Raw genomic sequence first — 15,864 nt, forward strand, 5'->3', positions numbered from 1 at the left:
CATCTGCTGAAGTCTGCTCTGTGGCTGAAATGTGGGAAATGGAAGCTGGAGGCTTTCTCATAGCTGAGGTGTTGATTTGGAGTGGTTGTGCAGGGCAGAAATCTGGGGGTGTTTGGTCTCCAGCAGCAGCCATGGGCTTAAAGTGGCTTTGCTGGGGGAGAGATGAGGATGGAGAAAAATATGGTCTGGGGTCTGCTAAAATTCTTTGGGTGATGTGAAACTCTTGATGATGAGAAGCTCTTTGGAGAAACTACTTATTAAACATTTTTGCAGTTTTCATCCCCCATTGTCCTTGGTTGATTGCCTTCCTGATGGAGGGAGGTTTAGGTTTTTAATTTCTATGGGAGTGAGGCACACCAGGCTGCTGTGGTTAGGAGGCCGGGCATCACTTCAGTCAGGGGTTTTGTTCCTCTCAACTTTCCAATAATTCACAATGACACAGCGTGGTTGATCAGTAAAGTTCAAGAGGGAACTTGAGACTTTCCATAGATGGGGGCTTAGAAGGTGCTGAGACATGGGGAGGTTCCTGCTGTGTCCCAAGAAGTGGGGTGGACCTTGCCCTTTCCCTCTGCTGCCTGTCCAGCAGATCCTTGGAGGTCAGTAACAGCAGTTAAATAAAGATATTTCTGGTTATGGTCTGAGTCAGCATCCTTGGGCTAGTGGCAAGGAAAGAGGAACTGCAAGGAGATAATGTGGATGAGGAAGCACCTCTCCAGGTCTCTTTGGCCCCCCAACCCCTTCGGCACTCTGAAGGGAACTGGGCTTAAAACTGTGTTAAACTACAGCTCAGAGTCCCAGTAACTGGGCTTTGGCACAGCTCAGCACCTTGCTGCCAGGCAGCTGAACAGGAGGTGGAAAAGGATGCACGTTGGTGTGTTTCTTGCTGAAGTGATACCAGCATGTCGTGTGTTTATACATTCTAGTTGTGTTTGTATTTTATTATATTCCATATTGCAGGCACAGGGATGCATAGGAGGTACATAAAGCTTGATAGAAGCACTCCCTGAGCCCACGTTTCTCTGCTGCTCAGAAAGGGGAACATGGTGACCTGTGGGAGAGCAGGAGAGAACACCCAGACCACATTATCCTGCACTTCAGTGTCCTCTAATGGTTTTACTATGGGCTGCCTAATATTTATGAACTGATGTTTTGAATTTCATTAAGTATTTACTGATGCTACTGCATCTGTATTCAGAAGTAGCAGAGGCAGTGGCACAGGGTTTGTGCTGGGGCACTGCAGGGTCTGCAGCAAGGACTTCTCATCACCAAAGGTGCTGCCTTGGAGGGAGCAGATGACTTCAGGTGTTCTCAGTGCTGCAGGCTGAGTTGGTTTGGGGTTTTTGAATGCTTCATCATAGAATCCCAGACGGGTTTGGGTTGGAAGAGACCTTAAAGATCATCCAAGTCCAACCACACAGATGGGCAGGGACACTTTTCACCGGACCAGGCTGCTCTGGTCACCTACTCTGACATCTGCTTGAATGGTTGCTAATCCAAATGCTTTGCAGTTGATCTTAATTTATCTACAGATAAATGGGGAATGAACATACAATGCTCTCTCTACTGGGGCACAGTGCCACGTTTTTTCATGGAATATCACTCCTTCAGTCATGGTGCTGCAGTGTGCTCTACGGACACAACCTCACTGCTGTCATCCAAATAGGAGTATGCTGGTGAGCAAGGAGTACAGGCTCTGATGGCCATATGGGGCATGGGATGGGGCTCTGAGCAACCTGATCTGGCTGAGGATGTCCCTGCTTGCTGCAGGAGGATGGGACTAGTTGGCCTTCAATGGTTCATTCCAACCTGAACTGTGCTATGAATCTGTGAAACTGATGAATTGCTGCAGTGAGCATTTCCATGTAAAATCTGAGAAATTATTGGCTGCTTAAATAAGAGAATGTCGAGGAAGATGTGTTGGCCATAAGATGAGGGCAGTCCAGAGTCCCTGCAGCTGGAGGGAACAGGTACAGGGGGAGGTGCAGGGGGGTGCATAGGGAGGAGAGGACCTTGGAGGATGCCATGTGTGTGATGTGGCTCAGCTGAGGCTCTGCTGGCACCTGCTCTGGGATGGCAGGAGCATCCTCTGCTCCCGGAGGAGGGCTCTCACACACCAAAGGGGTTTGTGTGTGTGTTAATTTTTATGTGAGTGTTTTACAGCACTTCATAATGAGAATTAACAGCAGCAAGCGTTGGCACTCGCTGGAAATTGGTGAAAGTTCAGGCATCTCATTTGGGCAGGTTATGCTTACAGGCACTCACACTTGCAGACAGTTTAATAACAGTCTCTGGCACTGTCTCTGAGAGCTGCTTAAACTAATTAATGCACTTGCTCCCTACAGGATGAAATGGAGTTTTCAGATACATTTATGAAATGATGTGCACGATTGCTAAAGATTTCACTCTTTTGAACTCTTACCTTCCAGTGGTTTACGTGGGTGCAGTATATTCTCCCATGAAAGATGTGCAGTGGCTCTGGGAGGAGGATAAGCTCTGCCCCTGCTTGCTGGGAGAGGTTAATCCCTGTCCCTCTTTTGGCAGGTTAAAAGGTGCTCAATAACTTGGGCATGGCTTGGCACAATGCTGGGAGGCTCTGGAGCTGCCCCATCCTCCAGCCCAGGCTGCACCCACTGCTCCCCTTTTCCCTTCAGGCTTTCAGAAGGTTCTGGATCCATCACAGCCCGTCCCACCACCTCCCCTGCCAAAAATGAGGGCAAAAAAGGGGTTTTTTTGGACTCGGGTGCCCCACAATGTGCAGTCCCTGCATTTCATTGATTTAAAGGATGACATCAGGCAATACTTCTCCCAGACCCCTGAGCAAGTGAGGTTAACACTAAGCTTGCTGGCTTAAAAAGGAGGTTAAAAAAATAAGAGTTTTGTTTGAAAGAAACCTTTCTGAAGGAATCACAGTAAACAAAATGTGTTTGCCAAAGGAAGCCCTCCTAGCAATCAGCCAGTAACACGACTGCTTGTGCTAATGAACCCAAAGCTGTTAATGTGGTTTCTTCAGTTAAATTGATTCATGAATTTTGAAGAGAACATTATCTAATGAATTTTCTTTGAATAGAAAGCAATTAAAAGGACAAATCAGTCTGATTAACCCCAAAGTCACCCTACTGCCACAAATGGTGTACAGTTTGAAATTATATCATAAAAAACTAGAGCAGATTTGCTATCTCTTTGCCCTCTACTAATCCATGTAAATTAATGAACAACAAAGTTAATTTCTTTGATGACCCTTTTCTCGTATCACCTGGATTATGCTGATGTTTAATTTGCTTAATGTTATAATAAAGACTAAACAGATTTTTTCAATGAAGTGATTATCATTCCCTTCAGTTAAGAAGTGATTTTTATTATTTAACACACACATAATGGTGTCTGGGTTTCCTTTAAGAACAAAATCACATTTCGCTGTGTTCCTATGTAACATAATCAATGTCTTTTGTGACAAGTAAAGAAAGAAAATGTTTTTAATCAGTTTGTTTCCATGCCAAAGCAGGAGACTGAGGCTCTCAGCTGGGGGAAGGGTTCTCTTGGCCTTTTTTATTTCTTTCTTTTTCTTTTCCCTTCTTTTTTTCTTTTTTATTTGCCAGCTCCCTCCTCTCAGTAAGTTATTCAGTAGTTGGATCTTCAAAGCTTTTCAAAGTGCCTTGGAAGAGCAATAGGTGTTCAACCCAACTAAAACCCGAGCTGTGGGTTTCCCTTTTGTAAAATAATCCTGGGCTGGGAAGGTAAAACCCTGCCATGCAGAAGGAAGCTGGTACTAATGCATTTGCTTATTCATTATTTCAGCAATTGGAACACTTAGAAGCAATTTGCTGGTGAATTAAAATTAAAATAATGGAAGAGACTTTTTTTTTTTTCCCTTTCTTTCTTTCCCCAGCCCTGTATCATTAAGGAAGTGCCATACATTCAAGGTCACAGCTAGTCCTTATGTTCTGGAATGTCTGCTGAGCAGTAGCTTGGGGGTCTTGGCTATAAAATGCAGTCAGGCAGGATAATACCAAGTCCACTGGCTCTAGGGCTTCTTCTGCCTCGTGTCCCAGCTGAAGTTGGAAATTAGCTGGAGATGCGAGGGCTTTGTAAAATAGGTAGAGCTGGTTATTTCTTCCCTTTTTAATTTGACTCTATGCTAATTTATACTCTGCCAATTTAATGGAAAAAAGCACATTGTATGAGTTAACAGGATAATTGTACTTGAAGCAAATTAAAAATATAGGAAAATCAAAGCCTTAAATCCTTTTTTTTATAGTGCTCGGTGACTTGAAGTGCTCTTGCTGATAATAATGTATTCAAATGCAGTAATAATACAGGGTACAAAGCAGGACAGGGCAGTGGGGCTCTTTAAGTTAGAAATCTGCTGTTGAGCCTCTGCTTTGCTTTGAGTTTCTCAACTCCTTCATCTCAGGGTTCTTGTTGTGATATTTTTTCAGCATCCAACCAGCATTTGCTTCATGTGCTTTGCAGATTCCTTCACCAAAGAAGTGCTGTGGACCCTCCTGAGAGATGTGGAGTTTGGAGAAGTCGTTTCCTACAAGCAATTGGCTGACCTGGCAGGCAACAGCAGAGCAGCCAGAGCTGTGGGAGGAGCCATGAGGAGCAACCCTGTGAGTTCACCTCAACTCTTTAACTAAAGTTGAGAGAAGGTGGTGGATTTAGAGAGCTTTGCGGGCTAAATGTCATTAGATTAAATTTATCTGCTATGAAAACTGGTCTGCCATGAGTAATAAGGTCAGTAAGTGTTTTTAATCAGCAGTAATACACAGCCCCGTTTAATGTGATTTATCCCCTACCATTTATGGAATTCCAGTTGAAAAGGAAACACAGCACTTCTTTTAATTCAGCAGCCTCTACACATTTTCTTGTTCTCCAACTTTCCTATGTATCCTTGGGTGAGGGAAGTTTTTTATTTCCCCACAGGGACTTCAGTTTTGACAGGGTCTGAGTAGCTTTGGTTGTTAACAGCAGTGCATCCTCTCTGCCATGGATCTGTTTCTGAAAATGTGGAAGAGGAGGGATTTTAAATCACGTAGCTACACCTTTGAATCAAATTGTCAATATGGGTTTTTTCCTCCCCGTGTGCTCCAAACCAGCTGTAAATGACATTTCTCACTAGATATAGGTGAGTCACCTGAGTACAAACCAGCTGGAGGGAGCAGAGCTCTAGGTTAGGCCTGTGGATTTTGGAAAAACAGTATTTTAGAATACTTGGGCTCTTTGTCTGTCTTCCCAGTGATGATCTCTCCCTTTTAGTTGTCCATGTTTAGATTTCCAGATGTGCTTATCCACCTGGATCACACTGGCTGGTGTGGTACCAGCAAAGGCAAGGAACAGCTGGTGAAGGGAACACCACTGTATCTGTCCCTACATGGTCATTCCCTTGCCTCTTGCCCTCAAAAATTTTTTTTAAACTTTCATTTCTGTTAATGTTATTGTGGCCTTTCTGGCCATTCTTTAGCATGTTTCCCCTCATTACCACTTGCCTGCAGCAACATGTGTCTTTCCATACCCCAGATCCTCTCCTTTCCACCAGCATTATTCCTGCTGGCATCTTTCACCTCCTCTTGTTTTTACCCTCAGTCCTCTCACTATTTTCTTTAAGAAGTTACCTGTGAGGCTGCAACATAGAGTTGGAAAGTGGGTTAGAAAATCTGTTTTCCCCAGAGCTCAGTGGCTTTGCAGATAAAAATAATAAAGGTGAGGGTTTCAGGGCTTGGGGTTTTTTGCAACGCCGCATATTATCTGTATATTTCACCTCATTCATAAAATCAGCCTGCATTTCTGTGCATGGCCAACCTGCTTAGTGTGGCTCAGAGCTCTGAAGGGCCAGGTAAAGATTTCTAGCACAGTAGGTGCTCACACTTAATTACAAAAGTACTATTAGTGTGTGTTTGGTTGTGAAAAATGCAGGAAATTACAGCTTAGCTACAGGAGATGTGTAGGGATAAAAATGCCTTTTGGAACAGGCAAGGCTCTCATTACAGCACTGATTATTATTTTTTTTTTAATTTTTCTATTAAGCAATATTGGGGTGGTATTATATTAATATAGCTCTTTTTCCCTAAAGCTATACATTATTATCTATAATGGGCTTTAAAAAAATTTCTGCTGGGGACAGGAAATACATGGTACGGGATGGGAAAAAGCAATAATAAGATAGGACCCCATTTAAAAAGGAAAAATTGCAGTAGCTTTGCTGTATATTTTCAGAACTATTTTCATCCTTCCTCACTGGGGAAAAAGCAGGAATTTTCACACCACAACCTGCTGTTACTGCTACTTTGGATGCTGCTGCTCCACTGCAGCCTGAGGGCAAAGCTGGGTACATTTCTAGGCGATGGCAATTACATCTCCTTTTGCACAACACTGTATCGTTATTCTTTGAGAACTGTTTTCCTCTAGGTTTGCATTGTATTGCCTTATCTTAATGTACACCATATTATATGGGGGAGCATTCCATCATATTAAAATAGTTTGTATTGTCAAGTACAACAGAGTGTGGGGATGATGCAGCTTTCTGCTGCTTGCAGGAGCTGTGACGTAGGAAAATCTGATGCACCCTTAAAACATCAGGGTTGTCCTTTATTGAGCTGGGAAGCTTCAGCTAGTTGGACATGATGAGAGTTTTTCTGGGAGTTTTTCTCCATGCTGCCTGCATGGAGTTGTAGGATACCTGTGTACTAACACCCTGGCAGTCTGTTTATCAGATGGGGTACTGAGCTTCCAGGCTAACTAAACACCTCCTTAAATTCACCACGTTATCTGCCACCCCTGCAACCCCAGCTGCAGGGCTGGAGGAGTGATTCCTTCAAAACTGTTGCAGAACTGTGAGGTTTTGTTGAGCAGCAGGTCTGTGATCTCTGTTTGCAGGAGCAAAGCTGGGATCAGTGAATGCTTTCATGGTGAATGCAAAATAAAAGTGAATATTTTGAGTAATGATTGCTGCAGGAGCTGTGCAAAACAGCAGAATTGTGACAGGTTTGCACCTTGATGCTTCTTGAGATGAAAGGACTAAATTATAAGCATGGTGACTAAAATCATAAACATGATTTAATGAGGAGAGTAATAACAGTGCAAATGAATGTTTGAAATAAGCCTGAGCCTGGCGTTCCTTTTATTACTCGAACGTGACGATAAAATTGCTTATCTCACCTTTTTCCACACACCACCAGAACATTTCTCCCTTCTACAATCCAGGGGTTGGTCTTTAATTTTGGTAGTGTGCATTCCACAGGTTTCCCTTTTGTAGTGGGGTTGTTTCACATAATTCATATGATGACCTTCAACTTTATGAGAAGGTGGAAGAGGTGCCAGCAGCAGCAGCTGAAAGACACAACATCTTTGCCTCAATTTATGCCAAGGAGCATGGTGTGGGGATGGCTCACCTTTCACAAGAGAAAACTTCAAGTAGTTTACTGCGGTTCAGATTGATTGCAAGGTCTGTGGTCCTCAAAGGGAACCCATAAAGTTCAATTAAAAATCTCATTAGACTAGTATAGGAGGATCAAAAAGAAATCACAGCGACTCATGGGAGATGGCGAATGTTGGGCTGATTAGTCCAAGGCCATCCTAAATGACTGTTCTGTGCCTTAAATAAGACATCTGCAGCGGCCTGTTAGCAGCAGCTGTAGCTGCACACGTTGGGGTTTATATTCCCTCGCATTATGTCAGTGCTGAGGCTGAAGCCCAGCTTAGTGTGCAGCTTGATGCTGAGATTGATCCATCCTGAGTCAAGGATGTTGTCCGCCAAAAGGTTTTAAACGTTGGTGATAGGAAGGTAACTGTGCATTTCTGAGAAGACTGGGAAGTATGGATTTGAAACATGGATGTGTAAAAGTATTTGGGCTTGAATTCCTTCCTTGGCTGGTGATGGAGAGGGACCACATCGGGATGTTGGGTTCTGATGGTGAAGAGAGGCAGAAAAAGCAAGAGGACCTGAGCAAACAGAACAGTTCTTTTTCTGCAAGTGTGATTCCTGTGCATTGTAAGGTGAGGTTCCAGCTGCTCCCCTTGCAGAGGAGCTGTGTTTGGCAGGTGCTGGAGGTCACCAGCCCATCAGCACTCAAACGGGATGGCCAGGTTCTCATTGCAAACTCTTTAATGAGCAGAGGGCTGTGGCAGAGCACGGCTCCGCTCCTCCCGCAGACGGAATTTGCTAAACGCAGTTCAGAGGCGATCGATACCTTGTGCAGGGAGTATTTTTTCCCCACCTTTTTTTTCTTTTCTTTTTTTTTTTTTTTTTTTTTCTAAACAAACGTGTTCTCCAGGAGTTAGTTTATTCACAGATTGCCACGAGCGTTAATGACTGCCCCAGTCTTGTTCTGCCAGTCACCCAGATGGCTGTTGATAAAGATTTAGCATCATGTTCTGAGTGTCAGGGCTGTCAGTAGCGCTGAACCATTTGACCAGAAGAAAAAACGCACAGGGAGCTATTGATTACAGCTTCTCAGTGTCACTTGTTCACCAGGATTTAGGTATTGATGAGGCTGCAAGTGAAAACAAGCTCTTTCCCTTGTGGGCCTCTACCCAGAAGAACAAAAGCAAAGTTGGAGAAAATATTCAGCTGGTGCCCGAATCAGAGGGACTCCGGTATCGATCCCAGGGCCCCTTCATGTTGGATTTTTTTGTTGTTCTTGGAGACAAATCTATGGGTTTGGAAGTTTTATAGTGTTGGAGGTAGGGTCTGTGTAAGTGATGGATTCATGTATTAGATGAATTAGATTTCACAGCATGAGGATTTCAGTGGAGCTGTAATATTATGAGCTGCTTGGTTATTGATAAAAATTACATTAAATATAGCCAAGGCATTAAAGCTGCAGACTAGGGTAGTACTCCCTCTAAAATGTCCTTAGGGCCCTAATAAATTTTAGCAGGTTTAATTATTTTAGTAGTCTGAAAGTTGTCACCACTATTAAGCCCAACTGAAGCCATATTCAATATATTTAAATTACGGGGCTGATGCAGTCTTTGCTCTCTGTTTTCTTTCCCTCCTGATGCCATGGAGGGTGACATATGGGTGCCTGCATATGTGAGGACAAACTCCATGTGACTTTCTTTATTTCAGGTGTGGAAAAAGCTACATTTCTTTCATACCCTCTTCTTCTTGCTCAGTGGGAGGTGACACAGCCACGTGTCCCTGTGTTTGTGAATGGGTCCTGCACTGACATGGGGACCACCTAAGACCCAAACACCAGAAAAAAGTCCTTTTCTTTCTTTTTTACCATCAAAAGTATGCTGATTTACTGTACACATTTTTAAAGAATAGCAAATTAACCTTGTAGGTTTTTTCACTGTGTGTTGTTATGGCTTTGTCACTTAGGGAAATCTTCCTGCAGTAACCTGCACATGTGGGTTGGAAAGGGGAAGAAATCCCAAACCAGGAAAAAAAAACAAACCAAACAAACTTGCAAAGAACCAACTTCTTTCGAGAAGTCATAAACCCAGGCACTGAATGGCATGGGGTGGTGTCAGGGTTTTAGTGTTGCTCACTGGAGTTGTCACAGATGCACAATTCACTTGTGGCATTGCCAGCTCCCAGGAAACAGATAGTATAAGCATTTTCTATTAAACCATGATTAACAGTAAGCACCTGGGTGTATTCCTGTTTCATGCAGTAGCCTGTGGGCTGAGATTGAGATTTTCAATTTCAACCATTGAAATAAGCTGACAAAAACAAAAGAATGCCCAAAAAACAGTTTAGAGAGCTCTGGCCAGTATCTCTCCAGCTACTCTGGGGTCCGTGTGCCCCAGACTCTTATGTAAGCACAGCTTGAACTGTTCTGAAATAACTATTAAATGGAATTAAAATAAATCAGTGTACAGTATGTAATTTGTCTGTGTATGTATGTAGGAATAGACTATACTTTTTGACTTAAAATATATACAGATCTGTCAAAGCTGCACTGTTGAGAGAGTTGCTGTTTTCACAGCTATATCATTGCAATCGAATTACTATGCAGTTACCAAAACATGCACAGCCTGATTAGAGATGATGTATTGCATTTTTTATGGTGTGTACTTCAACTATGATAATCACCTGTAATAAAAAATTTAAAAAAACACCCCACGTTCCTGTACTTCTCTGCATTATCAGTCTATTAGGTAACTTCTTGCATTGATTTTTCAGAATCCATGACATTTGGCTATAAATGATACAAAGTAGAAGGAGGGGAGGAGTAAAAGTTCTTTAAATTGGTTAGGTGTGAATTAAATCTCTCCTGTTGTAGGTTTTAAAAATTCACAACCCATTTTGGATTGACTTGCTGTTAAATAATAAATAGGGCCATGCTCTTGTGTGGAATTTTTCAGCAGGGGCTGGAGTGAGAGGAGGAGGATCTGCCATGGGAGCTTGCTCATGGATATTCTCCTCTCAGTGATTATTTTTGTTTGTTTGTTTGTTTGTTTGTTTCCAAAAAATAAGGGAGGGATTTAATCCTGGGATGGTGTTTAATAGTTGTCCTGGACCTCTGTGTTCTCTTCGTGTGCATTTTGGGTCTCTGAGGCTCCATCTCCCACCCTGGGCACTGAGGTGCTGGCTGCTGGAAGGGGCTGGCAGAGGGCAGGAAAATCTGAAGTTTTTATCTATATGGAGTTTTGTATCTGGGGTGTTACAGATGGGATTTCCCTTTTAAGGCTTTACATCCTTAAAATTTCTCTCCATGTTTATCTTTCCCTGAGAGCTGGGCTGGTTTCCAGAGCCTGTGGTCAGTGCTGCTCCTGCACCGTGGCAGCTCAGCCAGGAACCCGGTCCTGATGCCACAACTGCCCCATCCTCCTGGGACACAACCTGATGCCACCAGTGTCACCTTTAACGTGGACACCTCCCTCCCTGTCCCTGCCAGCCCAGTGGCAGCCAACGAATGGTTTAGTGCTGGATTTATGGGCACCTCTCATAGCTCTGCTCCCCGTGGCCTCACCCTCCCCTCTCACCCTTGTTTTTTGTTTCTTCCTCCCCAGATCCCAATCATCATCCCCTGCCACAGGGTGATCCGCAGCAGTGGGCAGAGTGGCAACTACGGAGGAGGACACCTTCTGAAAGAGTGGCTTTTGTCACACGAGAGGCTGCAGAAGGAGAAGCAGCAGAAGTTGCCACATTGATGGGGCTCAGCCGCAGAGCGTGTACGGCCGCCCGGGCTCGGCTTGTAACAAGCTCTCCAGCACCCAGCAGAATTCAGCAAAATGGTAAATATTTGAGTGACATATAAATATAATGCAACATCCGAAGTGAAATGCGTGGTGGCACCAGTATATTAAAAAAGCAGGATGTGTCCTGAGGGAGGCAGCTCGCCTGCCCTTTCTTGTTTTTACATTTTACAGCAGAATGAGTACAGCGGGGCAGGCTTGGCGCGCACAGATTTTTGTTCCCATCTCCACTCCTGTTTTGTTCTATTTTTAATGTCCATTAAAGCAGGGATAAGGGAGAGGAATGGCTGTGGCAAATGGGAGGTGGTGCCTCTCCCAGAGGAAACATCTCCTTGGTGTGCCCGGACAGGGGTTGATGGCAACGGGAGCACGGGTGGCAGGTTGAGATGCGTTCCAGAGCACCCAGCTCCTGGATTGCTCCTTCCCAGCTTTCCTTGGTGGATTGCAGGAGATGGGGATCAAATTTTTGCTCTTGTGAATGGTGCCTCAAAGCAGGTAGAAGCAAAGCTGCTGGGAGATGGTGTGAAAAGCATCTTTTAAATAAGCAGTTTGATGAGCGCCGCTCCCGCAAAATACTGGGGGACTCAATAGAGCTGTGTCTTTCCCAGCAGCACATTTCCTGTTATAATTTGATTTTTTTCCTTTAGATTTTTGCATTCCTCTGTCACACTGAGCTTAATTTCTCTATCAGAAAGGAATTGATTATCTGAGATATGTTAAAGCTAAATTTTGAGGTGGTTTAAGCAGGGTTCTCTGCAAGCACCAGCTACCAGGAGCTGAAATTTCCAGTATGGGAATCATAAATTCCAACATGGAAATACTGATATTTTTTTTTTTCATGTGTTTTATCATATTTTCATAGGTGCCTCTTTAGAAAGGCCGTTGCTAACCAAGAAATTACTGTGTTCCAATGCGTTAGTTAATATAGTGGTATTGATACCTCAGAATTACTTCAATAAAAAAAAAAACTGCTTTGCATGTCCAAGTGTCTCCGTGTATGTTTATAAATAAAACACAGCCTGTGATATATGGAGAAAATAAAGTATACCCAACTGTACCATATAAAGCTGTATTTTTATCAAGGGTTTCTGGTGGCAATATAAACCACAGAAGCAAAGCTCAAGTGGTTTGTACGTGTCACCAGAACCCCGAGATAAAAATATAGCCTTATAATATGTACAGTTTGGGTGTATTTTATATATATATATATATATATATATATACACACACACACACATATATATATATATTTTTTTTTTAGAATACATTGCTACCAACAGTAGCAAATGTCAACTTTAACCTTGCTCACGTTTACATCCCTTGTTTTTAAGTTGCTTCTTCAGGGCTGTATCTTTATTTTTGCAGTTAGGATGGATGAGAGTTGGGTCTGGGGGTGCTGGGGCTGTGCTGGCACCCAAACTGGGAGTTCAGGGGCCAGCACAGCCCCTGCACCCACGAAAATATGGATTTGTTTGGGGTTTTTTTTGCCTGGAATTGGGTTCTTTTGACCTCTCAAGTTTCCTCCTGCTCAGCTTCGCCGTGCTTTTGAACTGCTGACATTGAGCCACTGTGCAGCCAGGCACGACAGCTGGCCCTGTGAGCATCTAATACCAACACATGCTGGTTTCAGCCCATTTTCCAGGGAAAGGGAGATAATGAAAGATTCAAAAAATAATATTTGTTTTGGCAGAACGACATTTATAATGAAACGGGTGCCCTTGACCATGGAAGAGACAGGATTCTGCACTGGGTTTCTCTTCCTTCCCTTCCCCCTTTTTATTCTCCCCCCCTCTGCAGCCAGTCTAAGGCCAACAGAAATATTTTTGAAGGATTATGTTGCATTTCCTACGTCAGATTTACAATGGAATTGCAGCTACACTGGTTGTACTGTTTTACACCAGATTAAAAAAAATGCAGACTCCATCCTATGTATCAATACCAAATGGGAAGAAAGGGCCTCAGGCTTGAGGATGGTTACAGATCACTTTCATGCAACATAATGAGCTCATCTTGGAACCATCTTAAAACAGAAAACTGATTCATTGTAGGGACATTTTTAGATCTGGGCCCAAGTTTTTCTGCTCGTGTGCAGCCTGATTGGTTTGGAATTAGAGGAAATTAGTCATCAGGGCAAGAAGGATTTGTCCCAGATATTTTCCACTTAATTTCTCTAAAAGCAGTTCTCAAGCTTTTTTTCAGTGGTGCTTTGATATTTGCTACAAGGAGTAGCAGCTGAGTAAGGAAGGGTGGTGCAGTGTGTAGGACAGTGCTGTCACTTTACAAAGAAAACTAAGTTACCAACAATAAGCTATGATTTTAAACGACTGTTTCTCTGAACATCACAGGTCATTATTTCTTCCAGAAATATCACAACTTCCTAAACTTTACTCAGAGAACTTTAAAAAGTTTGCCCAATCTTTTACCAGATTTAAAAATTATAATCTTGATGGCAAGTGCTGCACCCAGGTCAGAGAGGTAGACTTGGCTTTAAAATGTTTATTCATGGTGAAAGGTGATGCTGAGGACCTGCTTCCAGAAAGAAAATGCAAGAAAAGAATAAACCTTGAGAAAGATTGCTTAAAAACTTAAAGCACAGTAATCCGAGGGGAGTCCTGTAAGATTTATGTGCTGTTTCAGGAGTAATTTCTCAGTAAGAATCTTACAGGAATGTGAAAATCCTCAAAGAATTGCATTTACAGATTTAATTGTAATTCCTTTTATATTCTTACAGAAATTGAATAGAAATACCATTCAAAGGCTTCTCTCTAAATCTCCCCTGCCCGGATGAGCCGGACCCTCCACTCCCTGCTCCTGCCCCCAGCTGGAGAACCCATGGGAATGTGTCTGGGTGCCCTCTCTGTCCCACAGGACCCTCCAGTCACACTGGGTGCAAAGCCAGCTTGGCCCAGGACTGGGGGCTGCTGTCCTTTCAGATAGCACATGTGGGGATGAGTAACAAATACACTTTCTTTGTGCCTTGGGGAAGGACTGTTTCTCCCAGGGTTGCTTTTTTTTCATATTTTTTGGTTGGTTGGTTGGTTTGGTTTGGGTTTTTTTTTTCCTCTTTTCCCTTTTTTTCCTTTTTTTTCTTCTCCTTTTCCTCCTCACTCTTCTCTCCCTTCTATTTCCCCACTTTCCTCTTTTCCTCCTTTTCCTCCTTTTCCTCCTTTCCCCCCTTTCCCCCCTTTCCCCCCTTTCCCCCCTTTCCCCCCTTTCCCCCCTTTCCCCCCTTTCCCCCCTTTCCCCCCTTTCCCCCTTTCCCCCCTTTCCCCTCTTTCCCCTCTTTCCCCCCTTTCCCCCCTTTTCCCTCTTTCCCTCCTTCTTTCCCTCCTTTCCCTTCTATCCCCTTTCCCTTCTTTTCCCTTATCCATTAGACTTCCCCCAGCAAAACTTTCAGTCTCCCTGCCCTTAAGTCTGGGATTTCCAGGTGAGTGACTTTTAACATCACTATTTTCGTTGCACACCATTTTTTCAGGACGACCAAAACCAATGTTGTTTGGTTTGGGGTTTTTTTCCACCCCCAGTATTCCAGTCCCTTTCATCTCCATCACAGGGGAGGTGAGGAGGGGACCCCGGTGTCCCCATGGCTGCAGACCGAAGGCTGGGGAGGGGAAGCCACCTCCGTTTCCCTCCTCCCCGGGCCCGGTGCTGCAGCCCCTGATCCGGACCAGCCCCCGGCCCGTGTGAAGAACGTGGGGGTGGCAGCGGGGGCCGGGGGAGCCTGCCCGGAGCCGGCCCCGGGGGGGGGTGATGGGTCTGGGCTCCATCAGCCGCGGGCGGTGGGAGGGGACGCGGTAGCCGGACCCCAAGGTGACAATTGACGTGAGCAGGGGGCTGGCAGCCCCGGGGGCTGATGAAAGGCTGCTGGTAACCGGCCCGAAACGGTTCTCATTAATGGCTGGGCTGGCTGGGTGGGTTCTTCTGCGGTGAAAAAAGCCAGAAGACAGAAATTCCACCTGGGCAGTAATTAAGATTGATCCCTTACAGTACATTATCAATTTTTTTTTTTTTTTAAATCCTCTTTAAGTGCTTTATTTAATTATTTTAAAGAGGGCTTTTCATCTGTGGCAGTGAGCGGGCCTGGGGCAGGGCAGGGAAGTGGACAGGCAGGTGGGAAGTGAAAGCCAAAAATGAAATGAAACTGGGATATTATTCTTAAAAAGTCACTTCATTCCCCCACTTCTGCATTTTGCAGCAGAGGATGTTGTGCAAATACAGTCGGGTGCAGAGAGGTTGGGGCTGGGATGAAGTTTGAACCTCCCAGTGTCACTCGAACTGGAGATCATCTCTGCAGCTGCAGCAGCCACAAGCCAAAGCAATGTCTGGATGTTCCAGACACTCTTCTGCAACATGTTTGTCCTCTAAAAAGAGCAGCCTGAAGCCACCAGAGTTCCTGAGGAGCTCGGTGGTTGGAGCAGGCGCAGAGTGCTTGCTAATTGATGGGTTTCTTGTCCCCAGCTCAGTGATCAGGCTGCCCATCCCTCTGCTCCTGATGACCAACAGGCTGTCTCCGACCTTCTGCTTGTCAAGAAAATTGTGACAAGGCAAATGTCAGATCATGTGGAGCCTTCTGAATTTTTTTGACCCCTTCAATCTGTTTCCCAACCTGGGCATGGTGAAGAAGCTGTGTTGGACTAATTGGATGTCGCTCTTCTCCAGGCAGTGGATGAAGTCCAGGTACACAATCTGACTGCTTCAGATGAGCAGCAGCCTTTTTTT

At 44.3% G+C, this 15,864-nt stretch overlaps 1 protein-coding gene across 1 annotated transcript in view; it reads left to right on the forward strand.

The window, feature by feature from the left end:
* Nucleotides 1-11,837, forward strand: part of MGMT (O-6-methylguanine-DNA methyltransferase) — a 119,804-nt gene extending 107,967 nt beyond the window's left edge. The window contains exons 5-6 of the mRNA XM_030453384.1: nt 4,471-4,610; nt 10,960-11,837. Coding sequence (XP_030309244.1) covers nt 4,471-4,610; nt 10,960-11,100 — 281 coding nt within the window. The 3' untranslated portion in view covers nt 11,101-11,837. The remainder of the gene's footprint in view (nt 1-4,470; nt 4,611-10,959) is intronic.
* The last annotated feature ends 4,027 nt before the right edge of the window (nt 11,838-15,864 follow it).

This window comes from Calypte anna, chromosome 6 (assembly GCF_003957555.1).
Source record: "Calypte anna isolate BGI_N300 chromosome 6, bCalAnn1_v1.p, whole genome shotgun sequence".
In the NCBI taxonomy this organism is placed as follows: domain Eukaryota; kingdom Metazoa; phylum Chordata; class Aves; order Apodiformes; family Trochilidae; genus Calypte; species Calypte anna.